The sequence below is a fragment of the Geotrypetes seraphini genome, chromosome 10 (genome assembly GCF_902459505.1).
Source record: "Geotrypetes seraphini chromosome 10, aGeoSer1.1, whole genome shotgun sequence".
NCBI classification, from domain to species: Eukaryota; Metazoa; Chordata; class Amphibia; order Gymnophiona; family Dermophiidae; genus Geotrypetes; species Geotrypetes seraphini.
Genome location: NC_047093.1, coordinates 10,414,682 through 10,436,922, shown reverse-complemented (window position 1 = coordinate 10,436,922; position 22,241 = coordinate 10,414,682). Strand labels below are relative to the sequence as shown.

Here is a 22,241-nt window from a genome sequence, read left to right as displayed (position 1 = left end):
GCCGCTAGGAGAACAAAATCGGGGACATCGTATCACTTTTCTTCCCTGTCCCTGATGTTATCCGCCACAATATTTTCAATCTGTTATCATTTGTCTACTTATGTGATAAGCTTTCAATGCTCCAATGATAAGTCACTTATCTTTTCATGATGTCAATCATAGCATATCTCAACCCAAACGGCCCGGCCCAGTAGGATCAATTTTTTCTCTTTTTTCATTGCTGTGATAAAGTGCTCCGTGAATTTAAAATCATATTGCTCCCCAGAGCACTGGGCAGAAGTCACATCACGTCAGCACCCGCCGCGGGCCTTTGCGATGCTATGTTTTAATTAAATAGTCGGATTCCCCTCGGCCGGCACCTAGCAGCTGACTTAAAACTGGTGTGGACCGGGGGAATCTGACTGTTTAATCAAAACATAGCATCGCAAAGGCCCGGGGCGGGTGCTGACGTGATGTGACTTCTGCCCAGTGCTCTGGGGAGCAACATGATTTTAAATTCACGGAGCATTTTATCACAGCAATGAAAAAATTGATCCTACTGGGCCGGGCCATTTGGGTTGAGATATGCTATGATCGACATCATGAAAAGGATAAGTGACATTCAATACTGTTTTATCATTGGAACATTAAAAGCAAATTTGATTGATTCATATGACTTTGAGCATATCATAAGTTGGTTTGATCTCCTTAATATTTTTAGCTGTCCAGCCAACACGCTAACTAGTTAGCAAATTCATAATGCGGGTGGCCCTTAGTGCCTCCTACATAAAAGGTGATAAGTGCTTCCCCCATCAGTTTGGCTCAAGTTGCATGTGCAAATCTGAATTATTAGCACATGACCTGAAAAAGAAATGTGGGAAATTGCTCGATTTCCTAGATGGGCTTTGCGTTCTGGAAAGTGCCATGTCAGCATGTGCTCAGCAGACATACCTCTAGAGTGCATAACTGCAAGGGGGAGTGGACATGGGAGAGGCATGGGCGGGTCAGGGGCGTGTCCAACACAAGCTAAGATTCTAGAATACCAAGAGTTAAATGCCTAACTGCAAAACTGAGTTATGGTCATTTGCACCAGCCAATGACACAGCGTAAGTGGAACCATCTAAACGTCGGCACATAAGTGTTGAATTATGCTAGTATACAGAATTTGCACTTGGCACAAAGCATCCTAGTGCCTAAATTTTGATGTCCCTTTCAGAATTACTCCTATTGTTTCCATACAAAGCGAATATAAATGTACATGGATGTTTGCTTTCAAGTGAAAATAAACCTATCACGTTTCATTTGAAAATTGGTGCAAAGTTTGCAGGTATAAAGTACTTGTGGACTATGTCCCAATGTGATTGGTTTGAAAATTGCCCAAAAGCTGTGCAAAATGCATCTCTTATGTAGCCACTGCTTGCCCTGGATCGGTAGCATGGAATGTTGCTACTCTCTGGGATTCTAGAATCTTGTTACTCTCTGGGATTCTGGAATCTTGCTATTCTTTGAGATTCTGGATGGAATGTTGCTGCTCTTGGGTTTTGGCCAGGTACTTGGGACCTGGATTGACCACCGTGAGAACAGGCAGGCTTGATGGTCCATTGGTCTGACCCAGTAATTACGGCTGATCTTATGTTCTTAGGAGATATGTAACCCTAATTGGTCACAAGAAGGGTAATCTCTACTGTAATTTGGGCAAAAAGGGTTTGGGGGAGGGGGAACGAAGGAGGGAGTGATTCTCTCTGTCTCTCATCATGCCCCTGGTGGAGTACCATTGCTTAGAAATGCACATCTGCTCCTCAGTGTTGGTACAACAAAACACCTTCTCAGCACTCACTCGCCGGGAGGGAACACAAACTAAGAAAATCCTGGAAGAATAAAAGGATCAGAGTCGGCAAATGGGCCCAGATTCCAGAAACGGCGCCTAAGTTAGATGCCAAGACTGGCATTCCATTACTGAGCAATAACGAGCTCATAATTGGCGACACTTAAAATTAATTTGGGCGGTAGGCGCCTAACGCAGTAGAAAACCTTGGCATAAATAGGGAGCATCTTTGATTGGTACCCAAGTCCAATTTAATTTAAGATTGTAAGCTGCTGCGTTCCTCGGCGCTGTTTATAGAATCGGGGCCATGGTGCTCAGGTTTAGGTGCCAGTAAAAATCCACGCTACGCGTTAATTCTCTGAAGGGCAACTCCAGGCTGATTCCTCTTTAGAGAGCAGCGCCCAGAATGGATTCCCGCGTCCAACTTTGGGCACAAAGAGTCACGCCAGCTGAAACCTGGCATAAGTCCGGGCGCTCCAGTTGGGTGCATAATCTGACATTTTTGGAATGCCCCTGACTTAAATATGCCCCTCCACTCGCCACATCACCCTTTTGGGTTGCACACAAGACTCTTTGGAAAGCACAGGAAGATGTGCCAATTAATATCAATAATTGTTGGCGCCCAACTGATTAATTAGCTTACATGCACATCTAAGCTCTGTGCCCAAATTTGGGTGACCTATATAGATTCCGGGGGGAGGGGGGAGTGCTTAACCTCACTGCTATTATAAATCTGTGTCAGTGCTCTGCAGAATTCAAACTGTTACGTCAGGCCCCTCCCAATATTAAAAATACAAGTGGAAGGACTTCCAAATTCTTGGAAAATTATGCTGCTCCGGGGTCCAGAGTTTCTACCCATCTCTTATTTTACCAAATACTGCTTCATTGGAGCAGAACGCTGTGGACAGCTATTTCCCTGCAAAGCCAAAGTCAAAAAGAAAATATTATACACTCCAAAAGCAACTGTTCAACAGATCCACCAGCTCGTGTCTTCCAGACCAGTCCTGGCTGAAGAGGCTGTGGTGGGCTCTAATGTCAAAAGGGTTTTGAGACACCCATAGGAGCTTCTCCATACGTGGCTACAACGGTGGCCTAAGAACCAGGAAAGCCAGGTCCAAATCCCCCATTTGGGTAAGTCATACCGCCCTCTGTTGTCTCAACCATAAACTGAAGAGTGCAGGGGACTAGCTTGTGTGTCCGTCTGTAACTTGTTTTGAACTCAGGTATGGAAAGGAAAGTCATTATCCCAAATCCACATTCCTAGGAGTTTACAGACCTCAAGAAATGATGCAAAATCCTTGGTAGTTTAGAGATGAGGGCTCTGGTATATTGCTTGTTGGATAACTCCCAATTTCATTATTATAAGCGATAGGGTCATCCTTTTGTTCACTTATTGGTCCAAAAAAAAAAGTATTAAGCAGAGAAAATAAAGCCTACAACTGTTCATTTTCTCTCCTTTTTTAGATCTGGTCTACACTCGGATTTCATCATCCTCTTCATCCATGAAGGAGAAGTCTTTGTCGTGTAACTGGCTGGATCCAGAAGAGCTGCTGATCAGGTGCCTCACGTGTCGTACCTCATGCCTTTCCTCCAGAGAGCCAGATGTGTAGCTGGACACTGAACTGCTGTCCTTGGTCAAGTGACTTCCGGTGCTGCGTCTAGAGCCTGGGCTGTAAGTAGTGGCTTGCATCTCTTCCCCAAATGCCGTTACTGGCGCTGCAGTAGGCTTGAGATCAGGGTACGGCTGATGGGCCAGCGCTGTGTTCATGCTAGATGCCTCTCTCTCAATGCCACTTTCATACACAGGGCAACCCAGGTCCATCTCATCTGGGTCCCACTGGGTTTTGTCCATGATGCTCAGGACGTCTCCAAGCATGGAGGGTCCCAGGTCTACATGAAACGACATGATGGATTCAGCATGCTTCATCCCATAGCTGTTTTTAGGGGCAGTGTAAGGTAGGTCTGTCAGTTCCCCAAAATCCTGCTCAGTCATGATTGGGTCCAAACTGGGTGTTGCCCCATGGGCTGATGCACCGTTCATGTGTTTTTCCTCCAACTTCTCATCACCAGCTTTCTTGACCGGACTCGAAGACAAGCTTTTGGGCAACTTGCAGGAACTTTTCTCTGCCTCTTTCTCAGTAAGTTGTGGAAGAGACACTGCATTCTTGACAAAAAAAGCAGAGTCTCTCAAGGACCCCAGCATGTCTCTCTTATCGCTGCGAGTGACTGAATGGGACCGCTTGCTGCTACGAAAAGTTCGGGACAGCAGGCCAGGTTTGGAGCCTGGTTCTTCGGGCTCTGCTTCCTCTGCCTTGCTGCTGAGGAAGGACGTGTCCCCGAAGGCATCTCCCGACCTTCCTATATGCATGGTGTGGCGGAAGTCCCCCAGGGGGGCACTGATCATCTCTGCTGTCAGGTCGGCCCTTGAACGGCGCTTGGCACTTGCCGAATTTGTCACCAGCTGCTTTAGGATCGGCATGGTTTGCTCTGTTCAAGATTTGCTTTGTAAATATTAAAAATGGCCTTTGAGCTTTTGTACAATTTCTTACAACAGTTTGGAGGCTTTTGGTGTCTATATCTCCTCGGGATGCTTGGAGTTGTCTGTTTTGAATGATCTTTATACAGCCTTCATTCAAAGCATCAGACCTGCAGAGGGGAAAAAAAACCCAGAAAAGGAATCATATCATTAGCAGTTTTATAAACGCCTAAAATTTCTGAAAACATGGCAGTCAAGGAAGGAGCAAATCAGAAGGTTTATGAGGGAGAACACAGACACAGGAGGTCTTTACGATCCACATCATGGGGTCCAAAACTAAGTCAATTATTGTTCAAAGTTCACATTTCTCTTGCTTTCCTCACATGCTTGCCTTTTTAGCTGTTAGCAGCAACCCAATGCGGCAGGCAAGAGCAAAGTGGAAATGTCCAATCAGAATGGTGCACAAAAAAGTGTCTTTCAACTCATCTGATAAATCCAATGGTCTTTATTCATCCAAAATAACTCATACATCCAAAGCAACTCAATGACTCACTCGACATGATCATGTTTCGGCCATCCGGCCTGCATCAGGAGTCTTAGGGTATCAAGTGGTTTTTGGGTATCAAATGGTCTAAAGCAAAACGATCATACCGTTGCTCCGAATCTGTAACGCAAGGCCGTGTTGTTTTGTAGCGTTACAGATTCGGAGCAACGGTATGATCGTTTTGCTTTAGACCATTTGATACCCAAATACCACTTGATACCCAAAGACTCCTAAGACTCCTGATGCAGGCCGGATGGCCGAAACATGATCAACACTCGTGAGTCATTGAGTTGCTTTGGATGTATGAGTTATTTTGGATGAATAAAGACCATTGGATTTATCAGATGAGTTGAAAGACACTTTTTTGTGCACCATTCTGATTGGACATTTCCAATTTGCTCTTTGCCTGTTTGATTTTTGTGGAATTGTTTCCCCTGTTTTATTGTGTGTGAGCAACCCAATGCACCATCATAAATACAGACCTTCTACATCAAAGAGATGAGTTTTGGGAAAGAACAAACAAGGAGGTGGCTCTTTCCTTAATCAAACAGATAGTCCAGGATATTAGGGGGTAAAAGGGCAGCCGCTGCTATTGTTGCCCCTTTACATGGACATCTGAAAGGCTGCAGGGGTTCTAGTGGTAATACTGTGGATCTTAACCAGCTGTTACAAGCCCCCCTTCTACCAAGCTGCATTAGAGTTTATCACCGGCCACTGCAGAAAAAACTCCGATGCTCACAGGAATTCGTTGAGCGTCGGAGCTTTTACCACAGCGATGTGTGATTTTAAAAAAACAACAACAAACCCTCATTCAGCTTGATAAAAGGGGGCCTTTATTAGTCAAGGCCTCTTTGAAACTTTTTGAAAGGGAAGATAGGCATGAGATAAACTCATTCATCACCCCATCAAAAGGCGAGCAGAGAGACGCTGTAGCATTTTCTCCCTGCCCTGGGACAGGAACGGTTCGGAACCTTTACCTGTTCAAGTACAGCTCAGGAATAGTCTACTTTTAATTCATTTCAAACATATTGTACAAAAAGGAGAACTTTACTATGTAAACTCTTAATTTCAATGTAATATAAAGAAACTGTACAATGAGCTGAAATGTCTGTTTCTGTTGTGAACCGCCCAGAACTACTGGTTGGGTGGTATACAAGAAAATAAATTATTATTATTATTAAGTAAAACAAAAATGAAAAATGGTGATTTTTTTTAGTCCAATAAGAAAGGTTAACACATTTTTCATTTATAGAAACATAGAAACGTGATGGCAGATAAAGGCCAAATGGCCCATCCAGTTTGCACATCCGCAGTAACCATTATCTCTCCCTCTCTCTAAGAGATCCCACGTGCCTATCCCAGGCCCTCTTGAATTCAGACACAGTCTCTGTCTCCACCATCTCTTCCAGGAGACTGTTCCGTGCATCTACTACCCTTTCTGTAAAAAAGTATTTCCTTAGGTTACTCCTGAGCCTATCACCTCTTAACTTCATCCTATACCCTCTCATTGCAGAGTTTCCTTTCAAATGAAAGAGGCTCAACTCATGCGCATTTACATTACATAGGTATTTAGACGTCTCTATCCTATCTCCCCTCTCCCGCCTTTCCTCCAAAGTATACAGATTGAGATCCTTAAGTCTGTCCCCATACGCCTTATGATGAAGACCAAGCACCATTTTAGTAGCCTTCCTCTGGACCGACTCCATCCTTTTTATATCTTTTTGAAGGTGCTCCAGAATTGTACACAATATTCTAAATGAGGTCTCACCAGAGTCTTATACAGGGGCATCAATACCTCCTTTTTCCTACTGGCCATACTTCTCCCTATGCACCCTACATCCTTCTAGCTTTCACCGTCACCTTTTCAACCTGTTTGGCCACCTTAAGATCATCACATACAATCACACCCAAGACTCGCTTTTCTGTCAGGAACATAAGTTCTTTACCTCCTAAATTCTACCATTAGAAACATAGAAAGATGACGGCAGAAAAGGGCTACAGCCCACCAAGTCTGCCCACTCTACTGACCCACCCCATTAAGTCTGAGTGCTAATGACCCAGCTCCTTAACTCGACCCTCGCAGGGATCCCACGTGGATGTCCCATTTATTCTTAAAGTCGAGCACGCTGGTGGCTCTGATCACCTGCTCCGGAAGTTTGTTCCACTGATCCACCACCCTTTCTGTGAAGAAATACTTCCTGGTGTCACCACTAAATTTCCCTCCTCTGAGTTTGAGCGGGTGCCCCCTTGTGACCGAGGGTCCCTTGGGAAAGAATATGTCATTTTCCACCTCGACACGACCTGTGACGTACTTAAATGTCTCTATCATGTCACCCCTTTCCCTGCGCTCTTCGAGAGTATAGAGCTGCAATTTGCCCAGTCTTTCTTCGTATGAGAGACCCTTGAGTCCGGAGACCATCCTAGTGGCCATCCGCTGGACTGACTCAGCTCGAAGCACATCTTTACGGTAATGTGGCCTCCAGAATTGCACACAGTATTCCAGATGAGGTCTCACCATGGTTCTGTAAAGTGGCATTATGACTTCAGGTTTGCGGCTAACGAAGCTTCTATTGATACATCCCATCATTTGCCTTGCCTTGGATGAGGCCTTCTCTACCTGTTTGGCAGCCTTCATGTCTGCACTGATGATTACTCCCAAGTCCCGTTCTTCTGAAGTCCTAGCTAGTGTTTCTCCATTCAAGGTGTATGTTCTGCATGGATTTCTGCTGCCGAGATGCATGACCTTACACTTCTTAGCATTGAAGCCCAGCTGCCATATCGAGGACCAGTTTTCCAACGTGATCAGATCATGCGTCATGCTATCCTTGAGATTGCTTTCGCTTACTGTATTACACAGTTTGGCATCGTCGGCAAACAGTGCTACTTTACCCTGAAGCCCTCGGGTCAAGTCCCTTATGAATATGTTGAAAAGGGATGGTCCCAGGACTGAGCCCTGCGGCACTCCGCTGGTCACCTCCGAAGTCTCAGAGAGGGTGCCGTTGACCATCACCCTCTGAAGTCTTCCACTCAGCCAATCATTGACCCATGCAGTTAGTTTCTCACCTAACCCCATCGATTTCATCTTGTTTAATAGTCTACGGTGTGGGACACTGTCAAAAGCTTTACTGAAATCCAAGTACACTATGTCCAGAGACTCTCCCGAGTCTAGCTTTCCTGTCACCCAATCAAAGAAGCTGATAAGATTGGATTGGCATGACCTGCCCCTAGTGAATCCATGTTGGCAGGGATCCCTTAGATTCCCCTCATCCAATACCGTGTCTAATTTACCTTTAAGTAGAGTTTCCATGAGTTTACACACTATTGATGTGAGACTCACCGGTCTGTAATTCGCAGGCTCTGCTCTGCAACCCTTTTTGTGCAGAGGAACGACGTTAGCTGTTTTCCAGTCCAGGGGGACTCTCCCCGTACTTAGGGAGAGATTGAAGAGCATGGCAAACGGTTTTGCCAGAACATCGCATAGCTCTCTGAGCACTCTTGGGTGCAAATTGTCCGGTCCCATGGCTTTGTTCACCTTGAGTCTTGACAGTTCTCTGTAAACATCAGCAGTTGTGAACTCAAAATTCTGAAATGGGTCTTCCATGCTTTGCTTTGTTTCCAGCCGTGGCCCGTGCCCTGGTGCCTCACAGGTAAAGACTGAACAGAAGTAATCATTCAGTAGTTTGGCTTTATCGGAATCTGTTTCCACATAATCCCCGTCTGGCGTTCTAAGGCGTGTTATCCCGTTTGTGTTCTTTTTCCTGTCGCTAATGTACCTGAAGAAGGATTTGTCCCCTTTCTTAATGTTCTTCACTAGAGTTTCTTCCATTTGAAGCTTGGCCTCCCTGACTGCTGTTTTGACCGCTGTAGACTTTGTCCTGTATTCAATGTTTGCTTCCTTTTCCCCGGTGCGTTTGTATGAGAGAAATGCTCTTTTCTTCTCCTTGACGAAGTACAAGACCTCATCAGTGAACCATTGGGGTTTCTTTTTTCTTTGTTGTTTAGTTACCGATTTTATGTAGCGGATAGTTGCCTCGTGAAGAGTCGATTTCAAGGTTGACCACATAGCTTCCACATTATCAGTTACTTCTTGAACCTGCAGCTTCTGATGGACGAAATCTCCCATGCGTGCGAAGTCAGTGCCCCGGAAATTGAGTACCCTTGTTTTTGTTTGTGATCTAGGGAAGCCTTTCTTAAGGTTAAACCATACCATGTTATGATCACTGGTGGCTAGCGTTTCTCCCACCGAGACCTCAGAGACGCTTTCCCCGTTCGTAAGTACCAGGTCCAGGATGGCCTGGGCCCTGGTGGGCTCTAGTACCATTTGTTTGAGCCGTACTCCCTTCATGGACGTCAATATCCTCCTGCTATCACAAGTTGTCGCTGAGAGTGTGTTCCAGTCTACATCAGGCATGTTGAAGTCTCCTAACAGAACAACATCCCCCCGTAAGGTGATATTCTCAATGTCCTCAATTAATTCTGCGTCCTTGTCCTCCGATTGTCTTGGAGGTCTGTATACCACACCAAGGTACAGGCATTTTTCTCCGCCTCTGGCCAGGTTTACCCAGATGGATTCCCCACTATACTTGACATCCGTGATCCTGGTTGTCTTGATGATCTCTTTGATGTAAAGTGCTACCCCTCCTCCTAACTTACCCTCTCTGTCTTGGCGAAGCAGGTTGTATCCTGGTATAGTTATATCCCACCCATGAGAGTCTGTGAACCATGTTTCGGATATTGCTATTACATCAAGGTCTGCATTAACTATTTCTGTTTCCAGTTCTAGAAATTTATTCCCTAGGCTGCGTGCGTTAACATACATAGCTCTCCACTCTTTATGTTTATTACTCTCCTGTAGAGAGCCACCCATTTGAATTAAAGTGTCTCCTAGCGATTCTTTTGCAGTAAGGGTACTTACCTCAGACTTAGAAGCGGAGTTTTGGTTCGCCACATCAGGATTGTTACTTACTGCTCTGGTGTAAAAGTGGGTACCCACCCCCGACTTACCTAGTTTAAAGCCCTTCGAAGTAGGCGGGCTAGTCGGTGTCCGAAGACGTTCTTACCTCTGTTGGTCAGGTGGAGTCCGTCTGATCCCTGATTCTGCATATTACCCATGGACTAATTAAAAATGGACTAATGGGCTACCATGCCATTTTTAATTTCTTTGATATGAATTCCTTATTTCTCTTTGACAATGATAATTGCCTTGTAATTATCAAACACAAATATTTCATTAAAAAGATAAAATAAATATTTGTAAAAATAATACTTAAAAAGATGCAATGCAGTCTTTTAATATTTTAATTGACCAATTTGCTAAACTAAGAGAGAAAAGTATTAATAAATATTAAGCTTGGATTATATAAGATCGTGTAGTACATTCAGAAATAGGATAAAATATTTGGAGATTAAGCTACCATGCTGATGTATTGAGTTTCTTTTTAAAAATTATTATTAGTATTACAAAGACAGGATGTTGCATTAGTGAACGGCTGCAGAGTTTATCTTTCCTTTATCAAGAAGAATGGCGAGAATAACAGCGCACCCCCTAACCGCTGCCGTGGGAAGCATTTCGAAAGGTTTTGATAGTCCGTGCTCCGGTTGGTTCTCTCCGGTTTAGTTGCTCGACTTGAAGAAAGAAGTTCCAGCTATTTTCACAAGGTATATATTTTAATGATTTCCTAGAATTAATAGAGACATTTGGAGCATTGAGATTAAGCATCAAATTTCTGCTTCTCAATGGCCACGAATTTGGTCTTGGAGAATTAGATGTACAGTGTCGGCATCTATGAGACAGACTTGGTTCTTTTTGTTGCATAGAGCTCTTTTGACCCCAGTACGTTTACAAAAGTTTGATAGCTCTAGATCTAATAAATGTTGGCACTGTAATCTAGAAGCAGGGACTTTGGATCATCTAATTTTTTATTGTCCTTGTATTAACGCCTTCTGGAAGTCAATTTGGTCTCAAATTAATTATTTTCTAGAAAATCCAGTTGCTATGTCATATGATACAATTTTGTTTGGAACAATGATGAGAGCAAAGAGTCAAATTTCAGCAAATAATAATAAATTACTAATGATTATGACAGGAGTTGCCATTCAGAATATAACTAGAAATTGGAAAGATTATACAAGACTTAACTATACTTTTTGGTGGAATTCTATATGTTATATTTATAAAATGGAACGAATTCTTGCTATGCAAAAAGGAAATTATAACAAGTTTAAAAAAATTTGGGGGCCATTGATTGAATATTCGAATGATTAGACACTTTTTTTTTTTTTTATAGAAGAATAATATGATATGGGATTGGGAGGGTATAATGTGTGAGATTCAAATAAAATGTTGATATGTGTGGAAGGGAAGGGGGGAGGGGGGATAATATAAGATTTAATATTATATGAATTATACAAGTGAATTGTATGAATATTGAATGATTATTGTATACTTGTTATGAGATATGAAAATGAATAAAGAATTGGAAAAAAAAAAAAAAATTTTTTTGTAATCTGTTATAATGAAAGTGTATATACAGAACTTATTTTAAAATTTGTTTCAGATTTTAAACCCTTTATACAGGAATAAGTCAAACAGGTTTTCTATGGATATCATTGCTGTAATGCATTTGATTTATTAATACATTGTACTGTGACATTGTTTCATTAGTCTAGTATTTATGTTTAATCATTTTTAATTATTTTTTGTTATTGTTGCTGTTTTGGGTTGTTCACTCTTTGGTGTGGCCATTTAACATAACATTAAAAAATCTGCTTCTAACCCACAGTACCGTGAAGCTCTATGCGGTTTACAAAAGCAAAGTAGTTACAATAGATGAAATAGCTTAATTACCCAAATATCTAGTGAACAAATACGTTTTCAGATGTCATTATCCTACGACAACGTATTGTTTGGCATGTCAATGAGGGCTAAGAGCCAAATATCCTCTAATAACAATAAGCTTCACACAATCAAATTGTCCACCTAAACTCATTGATACCATGTTGGTGACTGCTCTCATGCACATTCTAAAAAATTGGAAATCACCTTCGCTATTAGATTATACCTTTTGGTGGAACTCTCTGAGTATGTATCATAGATTTGAATCCTATGCATATGAGAAGAGAGTTACATTCCGAACCTGCATGAACTTGAAATACAACAAATCTCCATGGTCATTCTTAGATTCCTATGTACGCTCATCTTCTTAGACACTCCTGTTATCCTTTTCTTCTCCTCTCTTCTCTCTTTCATTTTTCTTTCCTTTTTCTTTACTGCTCTCTCTCATCTTTATCTTATATATCCCTTACATACATTTTTAATAATTGGAGCCTTTGCTCCTATACAGTTAAACATAGATTTATATATTTTATATACAGAAAGCTTTATTTTGTTTCTATGTACTTTAAATGATTCTTGTATCCTTTAAAATACTTAATAAAAATTATTGAACAGAAAAAACAAAACAATAAGCTTCTACTCATTATGACAGGGGTTGCCATACAACAGATTACGAATAATTGGAAAAATTGGGATAGGCTGAATTATAGCTTTTGGTGGAACTCTTTGTGTCACATATTTAAAATGGAAAGGGTGATTGCCATGCAGCAGGGAAATTTTAAGAAATTTCAGGTTATTTGGGAGCCATTAACAAGATACTGTAAAGATTGAAATTACTGCAAAGAATAAATATTTTTTTTCCCCTTTTGTTCATACACATCCAGGGTGGGGTGGGGGGTGGGTGGGAATATTTTATGATTTCTTTCGCTTATGAATAATTGTTGGTTATAAGGGAGGTGGAATATTTGATGTGAGTTAGAATTTGAAGATATATTAAGTGATGTTAAAGTATAAAATGTATGTATTTTATGTTACACTTATTGTGAGTTTAAAAATGAATGATCTTTATACTTCTTGATTGATGTTATCTTTTATTTAGTTTTGTTTTATGTTACAAATAAACTCAATAAAACTTATTGAACTTAAAAAAAACAAACAAAAAAACCCCAAATGTCTCTTAAATACTTGATAGATAGTAGAGATTGTAATTAAGAGATTTAGGTCTTTATTCCAAGATGCTGCCTGATAGGACAAGAGGCACTGATGGCATCTTTTGAATTTACACCCTTTCACAGATGTGCATGTGAACGTCTTGTGTGTTTACTATTGACGAATGAAAACAAGTTCACGAGATAATTTGGTGAAAGCCCGAACAAGGTTTTATAACAAATACAGCCAAACTTGAACTGTACCTGAGCCTCTGTCGGCAACCAACGCAATTCACGAGCAAAGGGCGTAATATGATCGAGCTTTTTCAATTTAGTAGATGAGAGCAGAAAAAGATGACACAGTGTGTCTGTTCATCCTATCCTCACTGGCGAGGATATCTCCCAGCTGCTAGATTTTAGCAGTATTGTGTTGCCTTATCCAGGGGGAATACTCTGCTCTGCATGGTGGCTTAAGATGAATAGGTTGGCCTGAGAGCTGAGCTCTCAACTCACAGCTCTACAGCTGCTACTTGACCTAGTCACAACAGCATGAAATATTCCTACAGAGAGCCCAAAGAAATGCTGCCCGGCAGAAACTTCCCCTAGAACCGTATCATTGGCTATATGACTCCTACACTGGCTGCCGATGGAGGCACGCACGAAGTTCAAGCTAGGATGTCTCTGCTTCAAAGTATTAAATGGACTAGCCCCAAAATACATCACAGACCTCTTCTCATTCCCAACCAACAGACATGAAAGAAAAACACACATGAAATTTGTCTCCCCACCAGCTAGAGGGTGCAAATATAAGAGACACCATCAACAATTGCTATCATATCAAGCAGCCAAATGGGGTAAAGACCTAGAAAAATTAATTATGCACACAAACAACTATGAAGAATTCAGGAAACACCTAAAAACTTACCTATTCTTGAAATACCTAGGTAACGAACCGGAACATCAACCCCCCTCGTAACATCAACACATACCGGAACGTGCAAACTGCTAACCCCAACCCCTATTCGCTAAATATGAACACTCTATGAACTTACGGAATATTTCTACTTCTGTGTAAACAACTTGGCACTTCCTGGCCTTGCAAGACACAAACTGACGTTAACATGATCAATGTTATCAGATGTACACTGCTATATTCTCTAATTCGTTGTATGAAATATACACTGCTATACTCTTTAATTAGCTGTTCGTAAAGTTTCACTTGATTGTATTTACAGTTTCTTTTATTGTAAACTGCCTAGAAGTCGCAAGATTGTTGGCGGTATATAAGAATAAAGTTATTATTATTATTATTATTATAGCAGAGGCGTGGCCTAATAGTGCATTCAGCTGAGGTTCCGAGGGTCTGGGTTAGGATTACCGGATGTCCGAAGGTCAGGACAGCTTTTCAAAACCCGGCACTTTGTCCGGGTTTGGACATCGGGGGTGACATCGGGACGGTGACGCGTGTCACATCATCGCTTCACACCAGCGCATGCGCAGATGGTGTCTCGACAAGCAAACAGGTTGAGGGGGGTGGAGCTGTGGGGGCAGAATGGGGCGTGACTAGGGCGGAATGGGGTGTGGCCTGGAGTTGGGGGCCATGCGTCCGGATTTTCGTTTATGAATATCTGGTAACCCTAATCTGGGTTCGATGCCTGTGACTTTGGGCAAGTCACTTAACCCACTAAGTACTGTTGATTGTGAACAGAGAATGACACAGTGATAGTTTCTCCCTGCAATAGTACAAAAAAATCTCATTCACCCAAAAAGTGAGCGATTGCTGTAAAAAAATAATGGAACTACTGGGGTGGAGATGGGGGACAAAACTGTCCCTGCGTTATTCTCGAAGTGTGAGCCCAGAACACTCACCAGCTTTCATTGATAGACTGTTAACTCCACCCACAACTTCTAGAGTTCTTTGATCATCACAGCAAAACCTTCTTACAATTCCCTCCCTCCGTCAGATATTTTACGTTATGACCCGCAAAACCATCTTCTCGGTAATAGCAGCCACATTGTGGAACTCCCTTCCTTCATACATGAGACGTGAAACTAATTTGGTCAAATTTATAGCAAGCCTCCAAACCTTCCTTTTTAAAGATGCCTACGGGGTATAAATATGGATTCTGATTTCAGTTGCTGCAGCTGGGTCAGACCAGCGGTCCATCCTGCCCAGCAGTCTGCTCATGCGGCGGTCCTCAGGTCAAAGACCAGTGCTCTAAATGAGTCCAGCCTCACCTGCATACGTAAATCCTCATGTTATATCCCCAAGTTGTAGATTAATTTTTGTTAAAATGTAAACCACTTAGGTTTTAAGCGGAATATGAAACCGAAATTAACTTGAAACTTACCTGCATATACAGTGGTGCCTCGCATAACGAACGCCTCGCACAGCGAACGCTTCACACAACGAACTTCATGTCTTGATTCATACAACGAACTTCGTTTCACACAACGAAGTCGCCCGAGCTGCGTTACTCACTGCGCTTAACTGCCCTCTCTCACTGCCCTTCGCCTGGCTCCCTGTGCAGTGGCGGACCGTCGGCTCGCCTCCTTTTATGGAGGGGCCCGGCGCCTACTGCTGATGCGTTGGGGGGGGGGCGGAGCTACTCTTGCCGCTTCCCCGATGCTAGAAAAAAAAAAAAGAAAAGTTAAGTCCCAGTTTTTGCCGCTGAGACTCTGCCCTCTCTCACTGTATACAGTCGTCCTTTTAAGATAAACTCAATATTTTTTATATATCATGGCTTCTAAAAAAAGCAGGAAGGTGATTTCTGTTGAAATGAAACGGGAAATAATTAGAAGGAGTGAATGTGGGGTAAAACAGTGTGACCTCGTCAAAGAGTTTGGCCTCAGCAAGACCACCATTTTCACCATTTTGACAAATTTATCTTTTTTTATGTCATCTTAGCATATTTTATGCTGCAGAACGAATAATTTTTTTTAACATGTATTGTTATGGGAAAACGCGTTTCACATAACGAACTTTTCGCATAACAAACTTGCTCCTGGAACGAATTAAGTTCGTTGTGTGAGGCACCACTGTAATGTGTTCAGCACTGTGTATGTTTAGTGGTGGTATAGAAATAAGTCGTTTTGTTTTTGTGAGCTGCCAATACAGATCTGAACTATGGGTACCAAATGTCTGCATTAGGTCACAGTCACCCTCTACATTTTCCCTCAGCTGGTTACAGGCAGAGGTGCACAATGTCAGTCCTGAGTATCTGTTAAAAGAGCTCCGGTCATTCACTTACCTTCTGCAAGAATGCTAGGCAGAGGCATCATCATTTCAAAATAGCTGGGCGAGGGAGGAGGAGGACAAACCAATAGAAATTGCCCCTCCTGGGACACGATGAAGGAGCTTGCTCACAATTAGGGGTGCTCAGTACCCAAAGATCTGGCTCCCATGACTCTAGGCCCTTGCCACTCATATTAAAGAGCTCCGACAGCTGTTCCTGTGCGGTTTCCAGGGTTCGATGGCTGCAACTTCAGCTGCTGGTTTCATTACATTGCATTTGTGAGACAATGTTCTTCCTGTGATCTCTCAAAACGATGCTTTGCAGGTGAGGAGTGGCCTTAGTGGTAGAGATGCTGCCTCTGCACCCAGAGGTTGTGGGATCAAATCCCGGGACTGCTCCTTGTGACCTTGGGCGAGTCACTTAATCCTTCATTGTCCCGGGTACACAATAAGTACCTGTATAAATGTAAACCGCTTTGAGTGTGGTTGTGAAACAACAAAAAGGCGGTACACAAGTCCTAATCCCTCTCCCTTTGTATTCTCAGAAAGCTACACCTCAGCCGGGTACCACATATTAGAAGCCGGGTCCTATCATTAGAAGGACGCTTGCTCCGCTCCGCTACAAATCCTGTAATGTAGAAAATCCCAAGCTTTGGATTGCATGAAAGGCGCGCCATAGCGACCCACAAGATTTTAATGGCGATTTTTAGAGCATCTGGCTCCTGCAGTTTTGCTTTGCATTTCCCCGCGTGGAAAAATATTGCTGTGGGTCTTATGTCTTCTTGGTAAAGAGACATTTTCATAAAACAGATTCTGAGCTTTGTCTCTGCCCCGGGGCATCCGAGTGTACACAGGACACGAATCATTGCAGTCTCTCTTTTAGTCTGGTTGACAATAAGCAATTGTGACCTGCCCTACTGAGCCCCTCTCATTTCATGTTCTTTCACAGCCTGTGGCGACCAGGCAAATTAATTTACAAATTGACAATAATTAGCAGAAATTGTTTTGAGTTTCACATCTACAGGGACAGACCATTGGATTACAAAGCACACACAACCGGGAGAAAATCATACAAGTGAAACTCAGTGCAAAAGACTGGATAGTAACCCTGTCTGCATCTTGTTATTGATTGAGTTGATTAATTAATTAATTAAACCTTATTAAACTACTAGGAATATATTAAACTAGTATAGAGAGCCTTAGGATTTTATTATATACTTTATTTAGTGTTTCTTTCTTCGATAGTCTTAGGGTTATACTTATATTGTATGCTTATTTGGTGTTTGATTCTTTGCAGGTAATGAAATATAAAGAGTTCTCCTGTTGTCCTAATTAGAATAACTGACAATACATTAAGACTATAAGTAAAGGAATGAGCTAGGGGTTGGCGGGAGGGAATGGAGACTAAGCCAGACCCTGCTCTGCCTGCCAGAAACTATCTCTAGCAGAAGGTTCAAACTTACAAAACTGTAGAACTATAAAAGGCTTTATTCTATGGAGACTAGCTAAGTAAAGTTTGCTCTTTTAAGATCTAAACTGTCTATAGAAGGGAACCTACAATTTAGCTTTTCTCTCCAAACCTATCAAAGCTCAGAGCAAAATAATGTATACTTACCCAAAGATATGTCTTCTACTCTTCTCTCAGAAAGAGAATGTCCTCTTCCCTCTTTCTCTCCTCTCAGAAAGAATGCTAACTTGGACTTTTCCCCTCTTTATATACATATGATTTGAGGGGACTGCTCCAAACAGACCGTTTGAGACTCACAGAAACTAATTAACACCTAATTCAAGTCAGCAGCACTGGTTTCTGTTCCTTAAGGCAAGACAGAAACTGACTTTCTGTTTGTTTTAAACAAAGAGTTTGAGCTCTGCTCCTAACTTTAAATCTTTTAACTCAGGGGTCCCCAAAGTCCCTCCTTGAGGGCCAAATCCAGTTGAGTTTTCAGGATTTCCCCAATGAATATGCATTGAAAACAGTGTATGCACATAAATCTCATGCATATTCATTGGGGAAATCCTGAAAAACCGACTGGATTTGGCCCTCAAGGTGGGACTTTGGGGACCCCTGTTCTAACTGTTTCAATTTAGGTTCTACCTCTGGTAAAACACTTCACTTTTAAAACTATTGGAAAGGGTTGTATACCCCATTATTAACTAGTTCTAAAATGTGCTTTTATTTTTTTAATAGAGACTAAGCCAGACCCTGCTCTGCCTGCCAGAAACTATCTCTAGCAGAAGGTTCAAGCTTACAAAACTGTAGAACTATAAAAGGCTTTATTCTATGGAGACTAGCTAAGTAAAGTTTTCTCTTTTAAGATCTAGACTGTCTATAGAAGGGAACCTACAATTTAGCTTTTCTCCCCAAACCTATCAAAGCTCAGAACAAAATAATGTCTTCTACTCTTCTCATCTCAGACAAAGAATGTCCGCTTCCCTCTTTCTCTCCTCTCAGAAAGAATCTCTCCTCTCAGTGTTTTGCAAATTGCGATCATCAGCATAAGCTTTAAACTCACACTTTTCATGGTCAAATTGTAAAATATTCAAGTCATGGACTGGATTCTTTTTTGCATGTATAGAGCCTGTACTGTATTTCTCATATGCCCAGGACAAATGCATGGGAAATACAATGAAAAGTCAAAGCCAAAAGTCATAACATGGAATTAGAACTGATCATAAAGATGACGAAGATCAAGAACACAGAAAATAATGAAGATTTTGAGCTTGAATGTGAATGAAATCCTTTATAACTTCTATTCTATCTCATGGGCTCTTTTGTAAACAAAGAAGCAACTGGCAGAAAATAAATACTTCACAGAATAGCACTGGGTCGCTCTTCAAATGAAGATCACATGTGAGAACTGATGGCAGCAATTCACGCAGCGGTACGGTACAAGGTAGGCGTGCGAAAAGCTTGTGCCTGCCTTTTGTGCCCCTGTGATGCTGCTGCCAGCTTCAGGAGTCAGCCAGAGGGAAGGGCAGGATTGACGGAGGAGCTAAATAAGGTAACGCAGGGGGGGAGGGGTATTTGCAAAATCCAAAATAAGCAGACAGATTTGGAAAATCAACAGCAAAGAAATAATGTGCAAATTCTGGTTATCTCTGAACGTGACACTAAGTATGCTTTTCAAATAATGAAGGACCCCTTCTATCTTGTTTTACCAGGTTGTAAATAAAGGGGTTAGATTACAGAGAACTTACAGATCCACAGGAAGGCTACATTCTCAAACCAGTACTAAATGTACTATAATTGTTTGCTTCCATATATTGATGGTCTGAAATAAAGCCCCTCTTTTCTTTAGAGAGGCAGAAATTAATATTTTTGTGGATATCTCCCAATTGCAGAAATGACTGCTGAGAGATAATGGAATCAAGCATAGATGGGGTTTCCCCTTCACCCTAGTCTTTGTCATGGCAAGGCAAGCTGAGGAAGAAATGGAGCAGGCAGCTAAATTGGGATCTGCATTGGCCCCTTCACATGAACAATCTTCCCTTCAAGAACCAGAATAGAGAATGGTGACTCTCATGTGTCAGAAAGTCTCCCGTGGTTGAAATAAGGTTTATGTGTCCTTACCCAAGCCAGAAGCTCAGGAAATGGATCTTGCTGCCAATTCTTGATGTGAGGCTTTACACTTTGACACTAGACTGCCTGCTGAAAGGATTTTCTGTTGCAAAGAGAACTGACGGCAGCCATTCACTCAGTGGTGCTGGATAAGGCATGCGCGTGAAAAGCTTGCGCCTGCCTTTGGCGCCGCTGTGACGCTGGTGCAGCTTCAAGAGTCAGCGGGAGGGAAGGGCAGGACTGCCAGAGTAGCTAAATAAGATAATGGGGGGGAGTTTGGGGGGAGGCCATGCTTGCCTCCAAGCTTGCTTGCCTTGGGGGTGGGGGCCCTGCTTGCTTGCCTCGTGGTGGGGGGACCTACCTGCCTGCTTAACACTAAGCCTGCCTGCCCTGTCCCGGTCTACCACAAGACCTCCAGAGGGGGTCAGGGTGCAAAGCCTGGCAAGGAGTTTGGGGTTGGATGCAGAGCCTAGCAGGGAGAATTTGGTTCAGAATGTTTTTTTCTTGTTTTCCTCCTCTAAATATAGGGTGCGTCTTATGGTTAGGTGGATCTTATGAAGCGAAAAATATGGTATGTTTTATCAGGCTTTAACTATGTTTTTGCCATGCTATCTTTTATCATATTATGTCTGAGAATGTGGCACAGTGGTTAAAGCTACAACCTCAGCACCCCAAGGTTGTGGGTTCAAACCCACGCTGCTCCTTGTGACCCTGGGCAAGTCACTTAATCCCCCTATTGTGCCAGGTACATTAGATAGATTGTGAGCTCACCGGAACACACAGGGGAAAATGCTCGAGTACCTGAATAAATCCATGTTCTGAGCTCCCTGGGGAGAATTAAATAGAAAATTGAATAAATAAATAAATAAAGTATCTGCAGCATCTCCTTACATAAGTATCTCCTCTACACCTGAGGTTCTCAATCCAGCCAATCGGGTTTTCAAGTTTCCGCAGGAGATAGGTTTACGTATAATGGAGGTGTTGCATGCAAATTTATCAGCTGCAGATTCATTGTGGATACTTCGACAACTTGACTAGTTTGATCTGTACCAAGAACTGGGTTGAAAACTCCTGCTCAACACCCAACCACTGGATTCTATGATGCAAATCAACTACCACAAGGATGGGCAACCTCGATCCGTGAGGGTCACAACCTAGTTGGGTTTTCAGGATTTCCCCAAAGAATATGCCTGAGATCTATTTCCATGCACTGCCTCCATTGTACGGAAATAGATTTCATGCATATTCATTGTGGAAATCCTGAAAACTCGACTAGGTTTCAAGCCCTCGAGGACCGAGTTTGCCCATCCTTGAGCTGCCAAGATGCCCAAAGAGGGATATCTATATATGCAGAAGGCAAAACTGTTCACAGACTGGAGCAGAGCCTGGTATAGACCTACTGGTGACCCGTCGAAAGCGCGCACGACAATAGCACCCAGACAACTGCGCACATGAAAAATGTGCGCACTGAATGGGAGGTGACCTGCGACGGTGGATATCATTTTGTCTTTTTGAGGATTACAAAATAACCCTCCCCCCACCCCCAACAAAATAATCCATCCCCCACCCCCTACTATACTTAAAATATTCACTTCCTATCTAGTTTTAGAGTAAGGTTTATCTGGAAGGCCCTGATTTGCTCAGACTCCTCAAGCCCCTCCCAAGGGACGGGGCCTGTGGAATCTGAGCAAATCAGGGCTTTCCAGATATCCACTTATGACAGATTCAGTCAGAGGCCGCAATTGACGGGGCACCATTGTTATGCGCGCACGTGTCCCTGCGTGCAATTGTCAGAGCGCATTTGTCGGGGCGCAATTGCCATGCGCAGATTTGTCAGTGTACCAACATACTGGGCTTTTCATAGCCCCCCCCTCTCCCAACATACTAATGACAAAAGCCCGAGGCCACCCACAAGCCATGTCCACCAATGAGCCCCATAACTTTCTTCCCCTGCTTGAAGGGAAGAGGTGAAACCCATGCTTGTGACCCAATTCCCACCTCCAGTCACCAGCCTACCATAATAAGGGCTGAGTCTTTAGGTCTCTGTGACGTGACTGACACTGGATGCCAGGTAGTCACCCTTTGCCTGTATAAGGAAGTGAAGGGGGTGATGATATCCTATCAAAACCAGTCTATTCTTAAATCCATCCAGTACAGACATGGGGTGCCACATGTGCAAAGACTTCAGGAACGGAAGGGCCAGGGAGACACAACTAATCTCATAGAAACATAGAAACATGACGGCAGATAGAGGCCAAATGGCCCATCCGCAAGCATCCACTATCTCCTCTCCCTATTGGCTAAGGCTCCTAACATTTGCATCTCCTCTTCCTATAGGCTAAACACTTGCATTGTGATGTCATAGAGCTTTATGGTTATAGAAACATAGAAACATGATGGCAGATAAAGGCCAAATGGCCCACCTAGTCTGCCCATCCACAGTAACCATTATCTCTTTCTCTCTCTCTGAGATCCCATGTGCCCATCTCAGGCCCTCTTGATAGAAACATAGATTTGACAAGTAGTCCCCAGAGCTCTACTGCCTCACACTACAGAGGGACGAAGCTTCTTCAGTCAGGACCAGTCCACGTCAGTAAACTTCAGTACAGTCCTATATCATTGAGGTATTCAGAAAATTGT

The 22,241-nt window shown here is 42.7% G+C and overlaps 1 protein-coding gene across 1 annotated transcript; it reads right to left on the bottom strand.

The window, feature by feature from the left end:
- Positions 1 to 1,123: 1,123 nt before the first annotated feature.
- On the bottom strand, positions 1,124 to 4,316 carry CDC42EP4 (CDC42 effector protein 4). The gene has a single exon (XM_033961468.1). The coding sequence runs from the start codon at positions 4,281 to 4,283 to the stop codon at positions 3,276 to 3,278; it is 1,008 nt and encodes a 335-aa protein (XP_033817359.1). The 5' UTR covers positions 4,284 to 4,316; the 3' UTR covers positions 1,124 to 3,275.
- Between the last annotated feature and the right edge of the window lie 17,925 nt (positions 4,317 to 22,241).

Bases quoted from the DNA above. Each gene is read 5' to 3' on its own strand.
- CDC42EP4 (XM_033961468.1), bottom strand. From the start codon at position 4,283: ATGCCGATCCTAAAGCAGCTGGTGACAAATTCGGCAAGTGCCAAGCGC.